The following is a 22,198-nucleotide window of genomic DNA, read 5'->3' on the forward strand; positions in this document are numbered from 1 at the left end:
GCCGATATATTGATCAAATATAGTAGCTTGTAATCAATTGTATATAATTTATTATATTTGTGAAATATAGGAGGGGGGGCGTTTTCCCCCACTCTACCCTACTGTTAGCCATATCTGTTCCCGTATCAAATAGTGTGTTCCTGTTTTATTCATTTTAAACAATGCTAATTTGAGTGAAATTAATTAATTTAAATTAAAACACTTTGCCCAATTGCTATTTTCTATTTATTACATATCGCAATGAACGGTTAATTAACTATAAAAAAAAACCTACCGTCTCAACAGTCCATAGACTGCTACAAAAAGTGTACTTCTCTTTTTTTTTTTTTACAAAGTTGAGTTTTTTTTTTTTTTTTTCAGTCCAGAGTCCATTTGCCATTGAAGGCATTGCTCATTCAAGAGTCCATCAGTGGTGTATGTTGTGCATAGTGTCTGTGTATGGATACAACGCTCGTGTGTGCACGAATGGATCTTCGGAGGTCCATGGTCCATGTGCGCATGTGAAGTCTGGAACCATCAGTGTAAGTGAAATTTCACACAAAGCATCATCCTCATCATCATCAAAGCAATCATCGTTTCACTCAAAGCATTAATTCAACAGTCATATTTATATATCATTCTCCAACAACAAACAAACCTTTGTAATTGGTCTCTCTAAGACACTTGTTTGAGTTTTCAGTGTTACACTACGTACCAACCCCTTTGAATCTTTTTTTTGTGTCGATAACCCTCCCCAACATCCAAGATGCCCTAGGGGCAGCAGGGTCAGCAGTTAAAACAACATCCCCACTCATGTAATTGCGTTTCATTCTCAACCACTTTTGTCTTTCTTGTTAGGTTGGAAGATATTCCCTAATCCATCGTTTCCAGAATGTATCGGCCAAGTATTGTACTTGTTTCCATCTGCGTTTACTGTACGTGTCTGATTTCTGGAACAAACCAGGAGATAGTGTGGGCTGACCTTTAAGGAGTAAAAGGTGGTTAGGGGTCAAGGGTTCAAGGTCATCAGGACCAGTGATGTAGTACTCGAGTCCGGTCTCGGACTCGAGACCGGTCTCGAGACCGATTTCTGCTTTCTCGGACTCGACTCGGACTCGTTCCTTCAAAGACTCGGTCTTGACTCGGTCTCGGACCACAGTGGGAGGAGAAGGACTCGTAATTTCAGACCGAGTCCTCGAGACCAGCGCATTTTTTTATGTTCATATAAAAAAAAAAATGAAAATGAAATTTCACGGCGGCCACGTCTTTGCCCCTTGCGTTGGCCTTGGTGCCCAAAGTGTTTCAAAATGTGTTTAAATCGTTCATGATTTTATAACAGGCCAAATACAAAATAAATGTTACAAATATTGCGTAGATATAGGTAAATATTAAAATCAGAGGATATACAGCTGAGTAAGAGTTTGTGAAAGGAGTCTTAATGATCAAAAAATGCTAAGCATGCATCTAGGCTATTTGAGTTTCTTAAAGCTGAGCTGTGCTTAAATTGTTCAATACATGATTCCATAACAGGCCAAATATAAAATAAATATAAATATTAAATATAGCCTAGACATCTAAATATTAGATGATCAGATGATTTACAGTTCTATGTAATATGTCATGTTTCATGTTTTTGTAATGTTTCATACAGTGATGCAGGTCTACTGCTGTGAATAGGCTAAATACAACTTTGATTATTTTTATAGCCCACTACTGTATAGTTAACTTTGGCCTTGGTGCCCTGACATGTGGCCTTTGTGCCCCCCACCAAATATGCCCAACTGAAGGCCAAGTGGCCTTGCCCCTAAAATGGTGAAATTCCATGGGCCTAACTGTTGATTATTAATTGGGGTGATATTAAATCATGAATATGAAAACTGACATGTTTTTATGGTCTTGGTCTCGACTCGGTCTCGACTCCTAAAGGACTCGGTCTCGACTCGGACTTGCTTCCTCAAAGACTCGGTCTTGACTCGGACTCGACTGTATTTGAAAACCAACGGACTCAGTCTCGACTCGGTCTCGACCCTTCAAAGACTCGGTCTTGTCTCGGACTCGGCATAGGCGGTCTCGTCCCCATCACTAATCAGGACTATCAGATATGGTGGTAAGTGGGCGACTATTAATGATTGCTTCTACTTCACAAAGGAAAGTATGAAGGGACTCGTCATCTAGTGTTTGGTCTTTGGTTACGGCCAGGAGTGTTTGCGTCCCTTGCTTGATTAATCTTTCCCATACCCCTCAATGATGTGAGGCGGCAGGTGGGTTGTAGATCCATTTTATGCCCCTTTGCTGTAGAGCTACTTTTAGTTTGTGACTTTTGTTCCATTCTTTTACTGCATTTCTGAGCTCACGGCCAGCTGATACCAGATTTGTTCCATTATCCGAGCTGATCTGTTGTACCGGACCTCTTCTGCTCACAAACCTACGAATTACAGAACACACACTCGAATCGGATCTTTCTGGCCAGAGCATTTGCTGCTGGTATCCAGTATTGCTGTCTTAATTTGGCCAACATGTGATTCCTTCCACAGTGCCCTAGTTGTTCATGTATGTGTCTTAGAACAAGTATGGAAATGTGGTGGTGTTTGGGAAGAATCACAGGGTGTTTTCGAGTTTCTGGGATAGTCATTCTGCTCAGTCTCCCTCCAGTATGGAGAAGTCCATCCTGCATGAAAGGGTCCAGCTTGCAAATTGTGCTATGCTGACTAACATGTGTGTTGCCTTTCTGCAATGTTTCCATTTCCGTTGGGTAACTTTCTCTCTGAGCAGATTGAATGAGAGCATGTTCTGCAGCCTTTAGCTCATCCAAGGTAAGTTATGCGTTCATACATTTTGTTCCAATTGTCATTTTTTCCTTCCTTTTCCGTGGTTTCTTGCCATCAGAATCAACATTCAGCATCTTCTTTTCTTTTTTGACTTAGGTTCAAGAGCACCGTTTTCAGTCTCAGCATCCATGCCACTGTTCTTATTAGCTTACTCCAATTTGAATGGTACTGTATGAAGTTGTGGGTTGGGTTCTGGTTGGTTGTGGTTGCCATGACAACAACATCCCTCTTCACTTCAACATCACCATCAAATGCCTGTGTGTCAATGTCAGACGTTGGCCATTCAGAATTTTGCTTCTTAAGAAAGTGTGGGCCACTAAGCCATGTGGTGGACCGAGTGAGTGCATTGGCTTTACATCCACGAGATGCACAGTCTGCTGGGTTAAGTTTTGTCTCAATGTGTCTCCACTGTTTGACTTCAGTTATTTCTCTTATTGTGTGCACCCTATTGGCCACAAATGTTTTGTACCTTTTACTTTCATTTCTTATATATTTTAGCACTGCCGTGCTATCGGTCCAGAAGACTGAACTTTCCAGAGTCAGCTGCAACTCTGTTCTGAGAAGCTTATCTACTCTAACTGTGAGCATTGCTGCAGTAAGTTCCAGTCTTGGCATGGTCATTTGCTTCAGGGGTGTTACACGCGACTTCCCCATTACAAAGGAGATGTGTACCTCCTGTTCTGCATTCTCAAGACGGAGGTAGGAGACACAACCATATCCGCTATCTGATGCATCACTGAAGTGGTGTAATTGTGCAGTTGTTACCTGACCGAAGTGTGCAGGCTTCAAGCACCTGGTGACTGCAAGCTCTCCAATGTGTCTCAGTCCAGTCAGCCTGTGATGGCCACAGCCACACATGGTAACACAAGCCCTCACTTTACAAATGCACATTATTAGTTTCTTTTGGTAAATCATGAATTTGCTGCACATTTTATTGTTTGCAGTCACATGTGCTATTCTATTCAAATAACTCACTCAACATTTTGTTTCATTTACTTTACTTTATTAGTTTTTGTACTTTAGCCTTACATTGTTTTATATAGGTGCACACATTTTAACACTGTAAGGTTATTTAAGTTTTTTGTTACTAATCATGTGTTTCTTTGTCTTGAGTTACCTGGGCTGAGCGTTGGGGGCGTTCCCTTCCTGGTTGGGCAAAGGCGTGGCTGAGGGCTGAGAGGACCTAAGTCTGGGTGCCGACCGTACCACGTCTGCCATGTGCCCGAGGGGGGGAATTTGGCCTTAGTTACTTTGCTCTGTGTTATGATTTAAGTCTATGTATTTAGTGTATCCCCTTTTTGTGTCCTTTGGTTTGGCCAAGCCGATATATATGTTCCCTTTTGTTTCATTGTGGGAGGTCAGTTTTTTGTTCAGTCATTATACTTTTGGTTGACCTCTTTTATAGGCCTAATTATCAGTTTGTAGACTTTGTCAGTTTTTGAGCATTCTTTGGGTAATAAAAACCCTCCATTTTTGAACCAAACCTCCTTGTGTCCTCGTGCCTCACTGATTGGTCCCGTACACAGCCACTCCTGCCACATCTGCACATGGTGCTCTGGTAGGTCTTTATCCCAGGCATGGTTTTGTTTGCACAGGTCCTGCAGGATGGTTTTAGCTGTAAGGACAAATGGACAGATGAGGCCAAGAGGATCATACACAGATGCGATTACAGACAATATACCTCTTCTTGTGCATGGCTGATTCTTTAGGCTCACTGCAAAGGTAAGTTCATCCTTTTCCACACACCACTGAATCCCAAGACTTCTCTCCACAGGCAATTCACTTTTTTCCAGGTCAAGATCTTTCACTTGTTGTGCTCTGTCTGCCTGTGGGATGGACATAAGAACATTTAGGTTATTGCATATATCCATTTGTGCAAGCGGAAGCCTCCCATTGCACATGCAGTTTCTAGCTCGTTGTACAAGGACATTGCCTCGTTCTCGGTTGCCACTGATTTTAAGCAGTCAGTCAGCAGTCAGAAAAATTGGACTTAATTGTCTCCATTGCTTCCACAGAGAAGAGATCTTTGAAGTCCTCTGCTGTCTGTCTGAGTGCGAAGCTGGCACAGCTTGGTGAAGATGTTGCACCAAATATGTGCACGGTCATTCTGTATTGTCTGAGTGGTTGACTTGTCACCGTTTGGCCACCAGAGAAAGATGTTCCTTGAAATGATGCTGAGCAGTGAAAAACTACACGCAAAGTGCCCTTTTTTGGGTGATGTACAGCATGGTGTGGAAGAAACCAGACTGTTCCACTTTCCTTGTTCAGCTCGTCATTTGGCACCATTTCTGCATAGCCACTTTCAATCACACCCTGTAGGAAGGCTGTGTATTCTGCATCTCTTTCTAATTTTCTTTTCAGGGAAAGAACGCGTTGCTGTGCCTGGTGGTAATTGTTTGGCATGTTTACATTCTCCTCCTTCAAGGGTAAAGGTAAGTAATAATGACCAGGTCTTAACAGCATACGGCCCACTACCTCTGCTGTTGATTACTTTCCAGGGTTCCATGAGTTTGGCAGCATTTGTTCCAATTAACAATTCTATTTCAGCATCCAGTTGTGGCAGTTTGACTTCTTGTAAGTATGTCCATTTCTGTACTGACTCCAGTTTGGGTATGTGGTGTTTCGACACTGGCAATTTTGTTTGTGTGTAAACGTCTGGGAGCTTGTGATCCTCCATACTGCTGACCTCCAGGCCATTGACTACACTGCTGCTGACTGCCTTCTCCTGTCCCATTGTTCACAGTAGAATTTTGCAGTTTTTTCCAAGTCGTAGGTATGTACAAATTGTTCTGAGTTGACAACTTTAACCTTTACAGGGACTATGGCTAGAGTGCATTGTGACTCACTGTCCTGCAGGTGGTCTTTTTCCACAGACACCTGTTGCAGATAAGGCATGATCAGCTTGTCCATCATCCTTTGGCTTTCCTGTGTGGATATGCAGAACAGTTGGGTGAGATAGTGAACATTTGTCACAGGTCATTCTATTGGAGCAAGTCTTACTCATGTGTCCCTTCTCCAAGCATCCAAAGCACATTCCATTTGTTTTTAAGAATTTAATCCTTTCATTGTTTTGTTTTCTTGCAAACAGCTGACAGTTTTCAAATGTATGATTCTTTCCACAGAATAAACATGGTTTGTCAAATGCACTCTTGTTTGTTTTTTGTTTATGTCCAGGTGTGTCATTGCTGTTGGCAGGTACATGATCCGACAGTGGTTGCAAAGCTGGATCTGGCATTGGATATGCTGGTTTTGCTGGTCACAGTTTGTTTTGTTTTAGGGGCCCTTTGGGTATCCACTGTGCTACTTATGTCTCCAAAGACCGGGTCTAGCATTGCCCTGCACTGCTTGTCAACAAAGTCCACTAGATCTTTGTAGGTCACTTGTTCATCCTTGTCATGTAAGGCACACACATGTCCACGCCACTTGTCTCTCAGTCTGTAGGGGAGTTTAGACACTAATTGTCTGAGGTTGGTGGAATGCTCTAATTTCTTTAGGCCATCTACACCCTGCATGGTATGATAGCAGCTGTTTAAAAACAGAGCGTAAGACCTCAGCCCATTGCCATCTTCAGGTTTTATGACTGGCCAATTTAATGCCTTAGTCATGAAAGCAGATGCTATCTTGTGGCGGTTTCCAAACTGTTTTTCAAGTTGCTTTTTTGCTTCTTTGAAGGCTACTTTTGGGTCCATGTGCAAAACACTGCTTATAAGATCTCTAGGTTGGCCCTTGGTATATTGCTGCAGGTAGTAAAGATGGTCTGCCAGACTAGTTGTGTGCCTTTCTACACACTGTTCAAATGCATCTCCATCAAAAATTGGCACATTCCTATTTGGCAACAAAGACAGTGTTTGTTGTTTAACAAGTAATTCAGTTATTTCCGTTTGCCTTTTTAAAACATCAGCAATTTGGTTGTTGCCACCAGCAGCAGGAACAGGCCTTTGTACATGAGCTGTTTGACTTTGGGGAGTTATTGGTGTCTGAACTGGTTGTTTCACTGGCCTCTGCGCTGTTGTGGGCATTTTATATTCGGTCGGTGTATCATATTGATATTGATATAGGCGCCAATATGTGAGCGTCTTTCCTCCGACTCACGCAATGCCTTTGCCCTTGCTTCTGCAGCAGCTCACACTCCATGTCAAGTTTTCTCTGCCGGCTTTTAATTTGGCCTCCTCAATATCCAGTTATAATTTTTCATTTAACGCTTTACTTTTTGCTTTCAATGCTGCCAGTCTGCCACTACGGGCCGCGCGTTAGACCGTCTGGATGCAACACTCCCATATTCGCTATAGGGGCTTTGCTCTTTTCCCTTTGACCAGTTTGAGATACACCGTCTTCTGGGACTACCAGATCTTCTTCCTCCTGCACTTCATCACTGTCCATTGCCCATTTCGTAATGCCTTCCAGAAATGCGCTGAAACTGGTAGATTTCGGGATGAACCAATCAACTTGATCAGCCTCTCTCGTATTCATCCTTCATCAAACTTTACACTGTGGCTTGCAATCTTAAACTCATTAAAGCTTCTTTCAAAAATGTCAATTTGCTTTAGCACATTTTCCCTTTCTTCTCCAGCAGTAATTAAAGCATCAATTTCATTTCTTTTCCTTGTCAAATATCCAAGTTTTCCTCTTCGACTGCCTACTAACTGTAAAAGTTTCCTTTCGGCTTCCATGTTCTGTTGTTTTACTAAATTCTGTTCTTCTGTGCTCGGTTCCTCTTCTACTGGGTCTGCCATGCTCAATACAAACTCAAAAAGGTATTCACTTAATCAACTCAAAAAAGTTCAAAATCAGTTCTGTAAGTCTTAAGTCCCAAACACAAAAATGGCAACGTTCCAAACCCAAAGCGCAAAGTCTTTGCGAGCGCGACGGCCAGTGTGTGCAGTGCCTTTTTATACTCACTGCACCGGTGCAACTGATGAGTGCAGTCTTTTCCTTTGAAGAGAATATCAAAACGAAAAGGAATGAATGAAATATTCGCAGTCCAGTTCTGCTAAAGTCCATTAATAAATCCTTCCAAGCATGCGCGGATCTACGGGGTGGCAAAGGGTGGCAGCTGCCACCCCTAGGACACAGTCTTGCCACCCCTGTTGCCACTCCATTTATGAATCAGATAATATTTTTTTAAGTATATTTTATGTTCATACATGTTGGTCTGAGAACTGTGAGAAGGTGTGAAACCCGCACCAAACTCCTCTCAAATAGAAATCGCAGATTTAGAATCCCCTGCCCCCTCCCCTGGCTTGCTTTTTGACACTATAATTACACAGAGAAAGAAATTCACATATTAAGACCCACATCATCCAAAACGCTCCGATTTGCCTCCCACCCTGTGTAATGTAGTGTAGAGAACAAAACATAATTGAACAAAATATTCAATGAAATCCGTAGAATTTTAAGTTTTGAATAATGTCCATGGCCCCCCTCCTGGAACCTCATGCCACCCCTTCGCCACCCCAGGAAAAAAATTCTAGATCCGCCCCTGCTTCCAAGTAAATGAATCCAATCTTCCAAACACAAGGAAGTAATTCCAGTAATTCCAACGAAAAAGTTCACGAATCCAAGTTCCAATCCAAACGAAAGAGTATTTCCAAATTTAAGTATCCAATACAGACGATTTCTAATTATGCATCCAATGCAGGCGTTTTTCAAACTATGTAGTGTCCTTTTGTAAGCACTACATTGTGACGCCAAGAAGGTGTTTCAATTGTTTAAGAGACGGTTTATTCCAATGTTCCATTAAACTTAAAGTTTCTTCCATTTTCCAAAGTTCATCATCTTATCATAAAACGTCCATTTCCAAGTTTCCAATACAAAAATACCGTTCAGAAAACTACATAAATAAATATGCTACATTGAAAAACGGTTTCCTGCTGGCGTCTCTCTGTCCCTTTCCAAAAGCCCACGAGCCTCATGCCTCATGCTCCATGTGAGCTCTTTGTTCAAAAGAAAATAAAACGCTGGCTGATTATTCACCTGGGCCAATTAAGCCAGGTGCCCAGGTGAATCACCAGCCAGGCTACCAAATCCAATGTGCAGGGACAAATTATGCCAGCAGGTGTCACACTTCCAAGAACATACATCAACAAACCAACTGTCAGGCCAAAAAGAAAATACCAAAACAAAACCCAAGAATGGCTCCTACACTTACATATTACATATTATATATACCCATATGTTATACTAGTAGCCTATAAACAAGACAATAAATACTGAACTGTAGAACCGTCACACAACTGATGGTGAAATCTGCTTTTGATAGAGCAGCTCCAATCATTCAAACTAAATCTAAAACCGTCATTAAGAAGTGTAGCCCTTAATATTCTTGTTGCCACAAATTCTCTGACAATGTTCTTGTGTCCTATACTTGTCTTGTCAAATTGGTAAAAACAATCTTCAGGAATGCATCAGACTATTTCCTCACCCCCAAATTAAGTTATAGTCCGCGCTGGACTGATGCTCATTGTGGATGTGATTGCTGTAGCACTTAATTTCAGATGAAAAATAAGATTCCGATAATTTTCAAACAACTAGGCTTTATGTAGATGAAAAACAGTGAAAATCAAGATACATGTTGCCAATGTAGATCTGCAAACCTCAAGGAGCCACCAGATATTTTGTGTTTGTTCCTTCTCATGTATCCACTAGATGGCAGTCAAAGTTTGAGGAGTTCCTCACAACTTCATTGACAAAGCTGTATTGGCAGAATAAATAAGGTGACATTTATGGAATGAGATTGAATGAGATATCTTTACTGAATCAGACCACAGGTTTTACACCATGTATCACTGAAGAGAGACATACTGGCTCTTGGATTTGCACTTGTGAGTAAATGTCATTAAAATGTCCTTCAATGTATAAATGACATAAGATTCACAGTATGTTGAGCATTTTCCAACTACTACTGTATACTAAGACAGCAAGAGTTGAATCTGCATGGTTAGGACAGTCTTTTATATGGAGCTTGGAAGTAAATGTCAAAAATATAATATATGGCCATTTATTCTCCCAAAGGTATATCACATGTAGCAAACCAAATGCCATAGAACATATGTTTGTGCAGATGTAGGATCAGTCACTATGATGATTGTGTTAGTTCCCCATTCGGCTTTCAATATTGAATCTCCTCGTTCTCCTATTCTCCTGCATTGGTATCAGATAGGAGAGGCCATAGAAGGCGGGGTTTGGGGGGGTAGGTACCCAACATCCTCTCAAACTCTATTGTTAGCCAGAGAGGTGAGCATTCATGTGGTCCGTTACTCCTGCTACGGCGACAGGCACAAACTGAGCAACATGTTGATTCAGTGAGAAGGTCTTCAGACATCTGTCCTTTTCCTCCCTGTCTCTCTCTCTCTCTCTGTCTCTCTCTCTGTCTCTCTCTCTCTCTCTCTCTCTCCCTGTCTGACTCTCCCTGTGTTTCTGTTCTCCTTGCAACACCCCTCACCCATTGGAATTTCAGAATTTGGAATACGGTCATTTAGAGATTGGACCTAGATGCTTGGTCTGTAAGGGACAGTCTGGCTTTCACGTGTCAGGACTACCTGAAGCTCCATCCTCCTTTCTCTGTGTGGTGTGTCTCTACCCTCAGGGGAGCCGTGGGTTGACACAGCCCGACTTTTCCGCATGGACACACCTGCCAGAGAGCCTGTCAAGACACCCACGTCCAGTACCGCAAGGATGTACCATCACAGCCTTTAGAGGATATCACGGATAGAGTCAGTCCGGTCTGGGTGTCTATTAGGCACAAGAGAGCTGGAGACATTAAAGGGTTCTGTGTGAAAAGCGGATAGACAAGAGAAGGAGCGAGATGCCTTTCGGAGGATTCGCAGGACTGAAGGAGCGGGTGCTGAAGCCAGGGAAGGAAGAGGTGAAGAATACTGTAGGAGATTCACTGGGGAACCTGCAGAAGTAAGTGTGTGTGTGTGTGTGTGTGTGTGTGTGTGTGTGTGTGTGTGTGTGTGTGTGTGTGTGTGTGTGTGTGTGTGTGTGAGAGAGAGAGTGTGAGAGAGAGAGAGAGAGAGAGAGAGAGTAAAAAGAGTGAGAAAATGTGCTTAGAAAGACAGCTTTGTCAAAAAGCATGTAATATTAGGAAGATAATAACTCCAAACAGAGAGGGGTGATGTACCAAAGGTCCTATAATTCTACTTAAGAAGTTCATGACACTTTATTCATAAAGTTTTGTAAATTGTTGAAATATTGAGGAGATAAGGCCAATATCTCCTTTACACTGATGAGAGTGTAATATGAATACAGATTGTTCACATATTATATTCAAATGGCTTTGTATCTCAAAATATTAATTACAAACACTTTATGACCATAGCTCACCATCACAAAAGAACTACACTTCCAAAATCAGTGGCAGTTCTTGGCAGATGCCTAGGGTGCTGAAGTCTGTGCATAATGTGGGCAGAGGGATAGCACAGCACACATGCATTTTTCAAAGCCGTTGTGATGGAGGGGGTGCATAAGACTATGCTTGCCTAGAGCTTTAAGTCAGACAGCACCACCCTATCATGATTTAGATCTATATGTGAAATTCTCCTGTATGTTGTGTTGCTGTGGAGCAGACTGGTGTTTTCATTACTCTCCTCTGGTGAGGTTAAAATGAATGTTTTTTTTTTCAGTTTTGTAAAACAATATGAAAACATATGTCAAAAGTATGCCTAATAATCCTCTTTAAGCAACAATCTGATACATAATTTCACAAGGGCACAACTAATATGGAAATTGCATTTAATAAATCGATTGCTGTCTTGTGTAGGAGATAAACGCTGATATCTCAGGTAATATCCGGTAGTGGTATGAAATTACTCCATGGGTGATTGAGAGGTCTTCCAAACACTCCCATATCCTTTTGTTCAGAGATAAAACACTTGTTCCCATCTGTGAAACTGGAATGAAGAAAATATGGATAGACTATAGCTTTAAAGTGATGATTACCAAAGGAAGTGATTATAACAATTTCTTTTGAAGGATCACCCCTCTGTTATATGATGTGAAATACTTTTTTAACTAAATGCATAAAGATATTTACTTGAAATTGTGTATTTAACAACCATGTCAATAACATGCCCTGTGCAGATGTAAAGACAGAGAGGCTGAAGGAACTATATAGGGAAGAGAGGAATTGAATGCCTTTAGGGCGACCTGGTCCATTTCCAGAAGGTAACTCGGAATTTATGGTGACGACCTTCATTATTTAGAGACTTATTCATTATTGATTATGGTATTCAGACTTTAAAATGTGTTGTAATTTGTAACCAAGATCTTAATGATAAATTCCATTCCACTGAACAGACAAAAACAAACAAAAATGGCACAAGTAATTCTTTCACATACACACTGGAATGACATGTAATGCAATGTAAAGAGGGAAAAAGACAAATAAAATAAATACTGGATTTGGACACTTTTGACACTAACAGGGTTTTCAAAATTTGGTCTGTTATCATTTTTGTTATGCAATTACACAAAATTATTGCACAAATATACAGAAATAATATTGCTAGATGTAGAGAACACAAGCTGTCACTCTTAGGGCATTACATATGTAGTTTGATCCCGTTATGTCATTATTTGTAAATAATTAATGATAATTCATCACGTCTTTACATTATCTGTGTTATTCATACCTCAGTTAGAATTACAAAAGGAAGATTAAATATTAAACATGGACGTTAATGTTTTGAACAATCTGACAGGTGTCTATTGGACAGAGAGTCTTTTGAGCTGTGTGAAATACATAAGGTGTGAGGCATACTACTTCAGTTGGTTCTGTTACTGCTGTTTTTCTGTGTTATGAATAATAGTTAATAGTCTGATTTTATTTGACAGTTATTTTTGTACACACAGTTTGTTTTCATTTAAACCTTTTTACTGTGTGCTTTTTAATAAAGTTATTAATTTAACAATTTCAACTACTTTTTTTACCTTTTTTACCTTTAATGAGAACCAAGAGTGAGACTGGTGAGTGGAGAGATGTGGCTGTGAGCACCATTTCCTGTTCCTGATCACAATCAACTGTTTGGTCTATTCTCAGATAGGGTTCCTAATAAGAGTGTGTAAGTGTAAGATTGGTAGAGAGGCACAATCATTTGTTGAGAAAGTAAAGTGTTGAGAAAGTAAAGATGTAAAGTACAGTCTCTTTGTTCAATCAGTTTTGACTGTAACATTTCAACACAAATCCACTATTGTATGTGTGATGAGAGAGAGAGTGCACCAGGGAAAGTGCCTCACTCTTGCTTCATGAAAGAGCTGCCCTTTGACAGGGCCTCCATCAGCTCCCCTGCTCCACCTCAGTATGTCTGCTGAGGGAACTCAGGTGTGAGTGAGGGAGATCTGATGAAAGCCATTCCCGCGCGTAGCTGCAGACGATGAGAGCAGTAGGGAAACAGGTGTGAGGATGCAGGCGGGTGGATGGAGGTGGAGGGCTGACTCAGAGACGTGCCATGACCCTTACACACGTCATGATCGAGTCTCCTGGTCTCTCTCGACACTCCAGAACTCCCTCTGTATTATGATGAGAGAGTCAGGAGAGTGCATTACTTTTCTATGATTACAACTCCAGAGTAGTGCCTTGGAAGAATTGCAATAATTGCATTGTTTATACATTCACTGTTGTTCATGGTACAATGACATCAAATTTATGGTAATCAGGTATGTGTTAAACATGTTCCAGGATACTTCAGTGAAAGGTGCCTGCTTAATAATCTTAGTGTCATAACAAAGTGAAATAATATGTTTGTAGTTGAAGTTATGAAGTATGATCAATTCACACTTTAAAATGACTCAACATGGGGCTGGCAGTGTTACAATGCCCTGCAGTCTCACAAAGGATAGCCTAATTGATTACTGTCCATCACAGGAAGATTGATGGGAGTAATGTGGATGAGGACCTGGTAGAGCTGACGGAGGATGGGCGGCCAGTGTCCATGCCAAAGCGCAGTGCCCCGCTGCTGGACTGCGGCTGCTGTGGGCTGCCCAAGCGCTACATCATCGCCATGCTCAGCGGTCTCGGCTTCTGCATCTCCTTTGGCATCCGGTGCAATCTGGGCGTGGCCATTGTGGAGATGGTAAACAACAACACCGTCTACATCAACGGCACAGCTGTCATGCAGGTAATGATCTGAGAAGCACAATATCAAAATAGTCAATATTCAGCACATTCAAAATAAAGTTTAAACTTGGGCCCTATAGTCTAAAGTCTAACTAAAGCTTGCTTAATAACTGCAAAATCTAAATCTAAAGATCCAAAGCACAAACAGTGATGGGTCAGGTAAAAACTGTCGATGCTATTCATGTAGAAGAACTTTGCACATAAGACTGACTTTGCAGTTCGCCCAGCATTTAGATTAGGGCCTGAAATGTTGACAATGATGAGAAATAGGATATGATTTCAAAATGCACCGAAGTCCATCATGACTTTCTTACTCCTCAAAGTGTAGTTTATTAAAGATCATGCTATCTGTGTGTTTTCCTCTCTATGTAACTTCTCCCTTTGTTGCCCAGCCAGCACAGTTTAACTGGGACCCTGAGATAGTGGGTCTGATCCACGGATCCTTCTTCTGGGGTTACATCGTCACACAGATCCCTGGAGGCTTCATAGCCAACAAGTTGGCTGCCGACAGGTGAGATCACTGTGTGGTGTGGCACTGTACTGTATGCCGTAATGATCCATACACACCGATGGAACAGTAGAGTTAAGCACCACAAAGATGCATCCTAAGAGTAGCAGTGGAATAGCTGAGTGCTCTGAGAGGGTTAATGTTGAGCAGCATGCAGGTGAGGGGAACTGATGGCGAGATAGCGTCTGTGTAATAAAAGCTTCACAAGAGAGGAGGACACGTCATTGACAGAGTTAATAATGAAAGATCCTGCCTCTGATTTCGTCCCGAAACACCAGCCACGGCAATATTACAAGTCTCACTTACACCTTGTTTTGGAAATAAAAATGGGAGAGAAAGTGAGAGAGCAGGAAAGCAGCAGAGGGAGAGATAGAGTGTGGGAGGCGATAAAGAGATCTCATCACCCAAGACCACCGGTGACTCAGGTTCGAGGCTGGTCTGGGCTGCTCTGTTAACCGGAGCCTACCGGAGTCAAATGTCCAATCAAGCTGACAGTGGGAGAACGGGACAGGGTGTCAAAGAACAGGATATGAGTGAGAGACGGCGAGGCGTAGTCATCGAGCAGAAGCTGACAACTGCTTCTCTGTTTGGTTTTAATTTGGTTTTAATGTGCCAGGCATGCAGCTAGAGACTACAGCATCTGGTGAAAAACACCCTCTGCTGTCATTCATGCTGATGCTGTCATATGGAAACAAGCTTTGTTATGCGCATTATTGAAGATCAGAATCAGAAGATCCCACAAATAACCAAAAATAAATGTATAAAATACAATAAGGAAACAATGTGGAAGAAGCAATTAAGTCTTTCTTCAGTTTATTCCACTGTAATAATTGTGTAGGTTAATGAGAATGGTCAGATAGCTAACCTTGTTGAATGGAACGCTATGGTATATATTTTTACCTCATACTTCTAAACCAGCACTCTTGTGCCCTCAACATATCCTCTGTAGGGTGTTTGGGGCAGCCATTGTCCTGACCTCTATACTCAACATGTTCATCCCGCATGCTGCGAGGGTGCATTATGGCTGCGTCATGTTCGTCCGCATCCTACAGGGCTTGGTGGAGGTGAGGACACAGAACATAAGCACTAGAATACTGACAAAATATTCATTAGTACTATTTACTTACAGATTATTGTTATTCAAGCATGTGTATGTTGTGCATTTGCTTGCACATACATCATACGCCATGACCTTGATCATTATAATCTGTAAATCTATATTAGTAAATAGAAGCTGTATATGGATATTATAATCTGCAATGCAATTGTAGCCTAATTGATCATAACACCAGATCATTGTAATTGATCATAACACCAGATCAGTTACATTGACTGAGAAATCGTGTGTGTCTTTCACATCTTGTAATGTATTAGTGGTGCTCTGGTGCATCAGACAAACAAAGTGTCCTGGAGACATAGTGTAAGCCTGCCAGAGTTCCTGCCAGAGTCACATGTATTATAGATGAGTGGTTGGTGTCAGTGAACACAAACATGTGCTGTGAGGCAGAGAGCTTTGCCATCAGTCAATACAGACTAATGTGTATGCAAATGTCTTATAAACAGTGCACTTTCAACATTTCCTTTCAAGAAATGCCTACAACTATATCTCATATTTTAGTGAATCTCTTCCCTTCTGTCTTACATCGTGAAGACATAATTTTATTTAAATACTCTTACAATGAACTGATCAATAATATATTTGAGGCTTGAAAAATAATACTGATAAATTATACATTTGTTCTGATTAAAAGCTCTGACAATTGTGACAAGTTCATTACCTAATGTTCACGTGGAATAACCCTCCCAGCAGGACTAATTTGCCACATACTCAGGTAGCACAGCGCCATGACCTCTGACCCTGCTCACATTGCTGTCACAGGGTGTCACTTACCCAGCATGCCATGGGTTGTGGGCCAAATGGGCTCCTCCGTTGGAGAGAAGTCGTTTGGCCACCACGTCATTTTGTGGTGAGTTGGAACCCTCCCTCGCCTTCCAAGTCTTTGCATGAGTGGAGAAAATCTACAAGTTTTGAAGCAAAAAGTGTTTGAAAACAATTATGTTTGTGATATGAATTCTATGCAGGGATCTCAACTTTTCTACATGAGGTATTTCATTGCCATATCAAAATCAAATGGAAAATAACAATGTTTTGAGCTTCGGCCTAGTAATCCATAAATAAGCAATTATGACTTCAGAGGATGCATTAATTCTGTTAAGGCTGTTTTCCCAACTGTTCATTCCCACTATGGTCACATGATTGTCTAGTGTGCTCATGAGGAGCTTGTAGGTGCATAATGATGAGACTGGACATCGAAGTGTCACTATTACTAGTGAAACCGAAACTTAATGCATACATCAAAGCATAGACTTATGGGTAATGTAGTCTACCGCTACAGTAGGTGCATGAAATGTGCTCCAGGGCCACCTAATCTGACCTCTCCCTCCCAGATGATCCGTCCTGGCTTTAACCCGCCCAGCAGGCCGGCTGTGTGTTTTGTTTTGCAGATGACTGTCTGTCATCCAGCTCCCCCTCTCCACTTACCGCCACCACCGCCCCATAACACCCAGCCCCTCAATAAACTGCTACCATGGCAACCCATGCTTTTCAAAACCCTCTTGACATCGCGTCTGAATGGAGAAGGCCACACAGCGGTTCGCCCGCTCCTGTGGAAAAGGCGCTCGCATATTCAGCCAAATGAAGTGTCACTCTCCCCGCAGCCCACAGAGCACACTTGTGGTGCCATCCCACTCCAAACAGACATGAGTGTGTGTATGAACGTGTGTGCGTATGTGTATGTGTGTGTATGGACATGTGTGTGTGTGTGTGTGTGTGTGTGTGTGTGTGTGTGTGTGTGTGTGTGTGTGTGTGTGTGTTTGCACCAAGTAATGAAATATACATTACAACAGCTTTTCATTAAAACCTCATTTCCCTCACAAACACTTACCGTACTGTGGGGTGCAGGTGACGCCACCCTCGTGGGTTCTCCTCCGTCTAGCCTAGCCAAACAGCTGCTCTCTCACAAACTGCTGTGCCGCTGTTTTCAACCACATCTCCATTTTTACACAGTTGCCTCCTGATTAAAGTCTGAACATACAAATAAAATAGCATACATCTGTCATCAGTGAGAACCTGCCAGTCTTTCCCGTTCCTCCCCTCGCTGATGACAGCGTGGCTGATGTGTTGTGCCGTGCTGATTGACTGACAGGCCCCTGTGTGTGTGTGTGTGTGTGTGTGTGTGTGTGTGTGTGTGTGTGTGTATTAGGGTCCTACGCGGGCGCAGTGATTGCCATGCCCCTGGCGGGAGTGCTGGTGCAGTATGTGGGATGGCCCTCAGTGTTCTACATATACGGTGAGAGACACAAGACAAGAAGCAGTGCAGACACACAGTACCGGTACACACAGTACAGAGAGGAACTAGTCATGCCTCTGCCTGCTCTGGAGGACAGTTTTTACAGCACTGAACACTCAACTCTAATAATAAACATTGTATTTATACATTATGTTGCATATGTTTACACACAAGAGAGAAGACTTAGATATAGATACAGAGAGATTGAAGGAGAGAGAGAGAGAGAGAGAGAGAGAGTCTTCTACATTAAATTGGTTGATTTAGATTTAAACTGCAGGTGCAGCTGTAACCACATTGTTCTCAACTTCTTGTCTTCGTCTTCCACATCGTACCTGATTTAATCAGAAGATTAATTGACTCAAATGAGCTTTCTCCTGCCTGTTCTCCTGGCTCATTCATCTTTCAGAACATTTACTAAATGGAACATCAGATAAACTGCAGGGCAGATCCCAAGCACTTTTAATTTACTCCCTGTATCTCTTCACTGAATTTCATTCTTTTAGAAGAGTCCATATTTCATGCCTTTGATAAATCACTAGTGTAAAAGTGAAAATGAATGATGCATGTTACAGTTATTACTATGTGTTACAATGTAATTACAGCATATTGCAGCATCTTTATGCTTTGGGCCCACACCCAGCATGACAGTGTAACGTGTGTGTGTGCTGCTCAGGTGTCTTTGGGATCCTGTGGTACATCTTCTGGCTGCTGCTGTCCTACACCAGTCCAGCATCCCACCCCACCATCAGTGAAGAGGAGAGGTTATTCATCGAGAGCAGCATCGGGGATGGAAACAACATGATCAGTGCCACTGAGGTGGTACCCCACAGCATAGCACAATACAACACAGTCCAACTTATGTAGTCCTAATAAACCAAGCTCATTTGATGCCTAGTGAAATCCAGTAAATACATTTTGTGAATGTGGCTTAGCACTTTACTTTGGCATGGTTAGAACATAGGGTATCTAATGAATTGATTCTGTGAACGTGACTCAGCACTTTACTTTGGCATGGTTAGAACCTAGGGTGGTTGTCTTTGTTTTCTGCCAGAAATTCAAGACTCCCTGGCGCAGGTTCTTCACCTCCATGCCTGTGTACGCCATCATCGTGGCCAACTTCTGCCGTAGCTGGACCTTCTATCTGCTGCTCATCAGCCAGCCAGCATACTTCGAGGAGGTCTTTGGCTTCCCCATCAGCAAGGTACATGATATGCATCACCAGACATCCCAACCTGCAAAAAGTAATCCCCCCCGGCCCCTTACTTTTACTATTTATCATCAGGGAGCTGCTATCAATATGCAGGAGACTTAACCTTACATGTCAAGTCATGTCATCTCAAATTGAGTTGGAAAAACTTAAGTAACTGTGGGTAGTCATGTATAGTAGATAGCATTTGTGGGTAGTAAATTGTATTTAATGGGTTGACTCACACTGACTGACTGAGCTGTCTGTTTTTTCCAGGTAGGGATTCTCTCTGCAGTGCCCCACATGGTGATGACCATAGTGGTACCCATTGGAGGCCAGCTGGCAGACTACCTCCGCACCCATAAGATCCTGTCCACAACAGCTGTCCGTAAGATCATGAACTGTGGAGGTGAGTGAAGTAAACAACGCTGTGGATTCACCAGTGATGATGTGAGCAGTTTTCAGACTCGTAGAACGATAAAGTGAAACAGGCCCATCTTTGTCACAGAAGCTTTCTGACAGTCCCGTAGTAACTTGTGACTGCTGCTGTACCACATATGCATGTCAGTGAGACTATTTCATTGAATTTGTGTTTATTATTGGATTATCTCTCTATATATAATAAAATTAGTCCCTTCAATTAGAAGTCTAAATGGTATTACTTTACATATTAAATACTCCACCCAGGGACGTTGAGGTGTTGATCTTGTGTGTGCAGGCTTCGGGATGGAGGCCACCCTGCTGCTGGTGGTGGGTTTCTCCCACACTCGAGGAGTGGCCATCTCCTTCCTGGTGCTGGCCGTGGGATTCAGTGGCTTCGCCATCTCAGGTAGGACAGGCTCTCATGAGGATGTCCAGGCACATAGTAAACTGGAGCTTGAAAGGCTTTTCTTATATGCTTCCTTTGTGTGAAAGAGCAATTTGTTTCTGAAAATGGTGCTGATTCATGTTAATAATCTAAATGTAAATGTGGCCTTTATGGTTCTATTATCACCTGGTGGAGTGTTACATGAAGTATGGTGTGTGGGCCTGTATTTCTACTGAAGTGATTTGTCTGAATAAATCCTCATGGTCATAGCACCCAGTAGGTTTAAACAGATTTATTATACCCCTTGACAGTAAACTGTTTATATGCTCTAACTCTCAGTCACCCTTTATGCAGTAAATATTGTATTTCATGAAAATATAGATGTCTGTCAGAAGAATTTGTATGAACTTGTCATTCTTCACATTACTGTGCAAATCAGGCTTTAATGTGAATCACTTGGACATTGCCCCTCGCTACGCCAGTATCCTTATGGGGATCTCAAATGGTGTCGGCACCCTGTCAGGAATGGTGTGTCCACTCATTGTGGGAGCACTGACCAAGAACAAGGTGACTATTCTTTTGTGTGTGTAGATAGGTAGATAGAGAGATAGATAGATACTTTATTGTTCCCCAAGGGGAAATTCAGGGTGTGTGTGTGTGTGTGTGTGTGTGTGTGTGTGTGTGTGTGTGTGTGTGTGTCTGTGTTTGTGTTTAAAATTGACTATCCCCCAAAATACCCCATCAATTATGTATTCTTTGATTGACTGATTATAATACAAATTCATTTGTGTTGCAGACGCGTCTGGAGTGGCAGCACGTGTTCATCATTGCATCCATGGTGCACTACACCGGCGTCATCTTCTATGCCATCTTCGCCTCAGGGGACCAGCAGGAGTGGGCCGACCCTGAGAGCACCAGCGAGGACAAGTGTGGCATCATTGGTGAGGACGAACTCGCTGACGACAGCGAGGCAGGCTGCGACAGCTCCCTGGCGGCCTCGGCCAGGAAGAAGTCTTATGGCGCCACGACAATGGACCACGATTCGGGACGTAAGCAAGGCTGGAAGAAGAAACGAGGGGTGACCACACAGGAAGAGGAGGAGGAGGATGAGGAAGGCCAGTACCACTACAAGAACGGGAACTTTCAGGAACAATATCAGTGACACTGAGAGAGGATAGTCCATTGGATTATCAATCATTCACTCAGAAGAGTGGCAACATTCATCAGTAGACCCATCTCACCAAGATGAGTGATTTTAGAAAGGACATTTTTGCTGCTTCAATGAATTGACTTATTTACATATTTATGGCTGAATTCGACTATATTTTACTCCAAACACAAACAAACCCAATTCATTTTGTAGGCATCCTGAACACTGGGACTGTCTTTCCTGTAAATTAGCATGTTGAATCCTGTGACTGAACATGGTGCCAGATATGGTAAAGTCAGCTGACTTTCAAAGTCAAGCTTTGGCTACAGTTCTTGCTTTGCACAAGACTTTGAATTAAGCAGCTGGTGATTGAGAGAGCTGTGGTGTCAGTGATGTACAGTTTGCTGGGAATAATGGCTCCTCACTGTACATTACGTACATTACTCCTCACTGTACATTACAGTCACGTTTAAATCAAAATGCAGTAGATTTGACTTAGCAGTTGATTGTTGACTTGTGATGTGTTGATTTTTCCGTACCTCAGAAAGAGTTATTTGTTTGTTTACTCTGTAGAATTAATTCAAGTAGTTGTACATACCTTCTGATTCAATGTTGCAACTCAGATTCACTCCTTTTTCTCAAATCACAAATCCCTTTTATACATCACTCATATTAAACCCCCTTATATTCAAATATTATCACAGAAGGAGGGGGAATAGCTTTTCTTAAACAGTCTGAATGGAGACACGGAAACTAATTCAGAGACTTTTAGTGGTTAGGAGAATCAAAACTATATTATTATGGCATAAAGTATTTGTCTACACAGCTCAATATTCACTGAGATTGTAGGACAGAGTTAGCAAACTGTGAGGGTCTGTCTTGGTGCTGACAAAGCAGATGCACTTTTTTTTATTTAACATTACTAATTTGGCCTCCATTGTGAAAAAACATGCTGTACTTAGATGCATTTGAATAGACATTAAGTTGACGGAGTTAAGAAAAAATCAGTAGGCTGTCATGTGTGCTTTTGCTGAGGTAAAGGAGGTCATACTCTCTTTTGGTGGGTAGAATCATTCGCCCCCACCAAACACAATTAGTGTAATACTATTTATTGTACATAGGTACATTATGAACTATTGAGGAAACCATGTTCAGATTCATTAAATATACATGAAATAACACCTTGCAGCCTAAAGGGCATGATATACTCCTGACAATAACAGCAACAGATTATGGACCACCTGACCCTTAAGGCCACAGACAATGTGGAAGT

The 22,198-nt window shown here is 42.0% G+C and overlaps 1 protein-coding gene across 1 annotated transcript; it reads left to right on the plus strand.

The window, feature by feature from the left end:
- Window positions 1–372: 372 nt before the first annotated feature.
- slc17a8 (solute carrier family 17 member 8) lies at window positions 373–21,112 on the plus strand. The gene is made up of 13 exons (XM_042111267.1): window positions 373–521; window positions 10,393–10,712; window positions 13,672–13,924; window positions 14,316–14,434; window positions 15,381–15,495; window positions 16,311–16,398; window positions 17,695–17,781; window positions 18,455–18,597; window positions 18,833–18,982; window positions 19,244–19,376; window positions 19,686–19,796; window positions 20,215–20,342; window positions 20,572–21,112. Exons 2-13 carry the CDS (start codon window positions 10,612–10,614, stop codon window positions 20,935–20,937), a joined length of 1,794 nt encoding a protein of 597 aa, XP_041967201.1. The 5' UTR covers window positions 373–521; window positions 10,393–10,611; the 3' UTR covers window positions 20,938–21,112.
- The last annotated feature ends 1,086 nt before the right edge of the window (window positions 21,113–22,198 follow it).

This window comes from Alosa sapidissima, chromosome 11 (genome assembly GCF_018492685.1).
Source record: "Alosa sapidissima isolate fAloSap1 chromosome 11, fAloSap1.pri, whole genome shotgun sequence".
NCBI classification, from domain to species: Eukaryota; Metazoa; Chordata; class Actinopteri; order Clupeiformes; family Clupeidae; genus Alosa; species Alosa sapidissima.

Excerpts from the sequence above, each read along its gene's own strand:
- slc17a8 (XM_042111267.1), top strand. The coding sequence starts at position 10,612 with ATGCCTTTCGGAGGATTCGCAGGACTGAAGGAGCGGGTGCTGAAGCCA. Across the intron at positions 17,782-18,454 it reads CTCAGTGTTCTACATATACG|GTGTCTTTGGGATCCTGTGG; the intron begins GTGAGAGACACA and ends TGTGCTGCTCAG. Across the intron at positions 20,343-20,571 it reads GAGCACTGACCAAGAACAAG|ACGCGTCTGGAGTGGCAGCA; the intron begins GTGACTATTCTT and ends TTTGTGTTGCAG.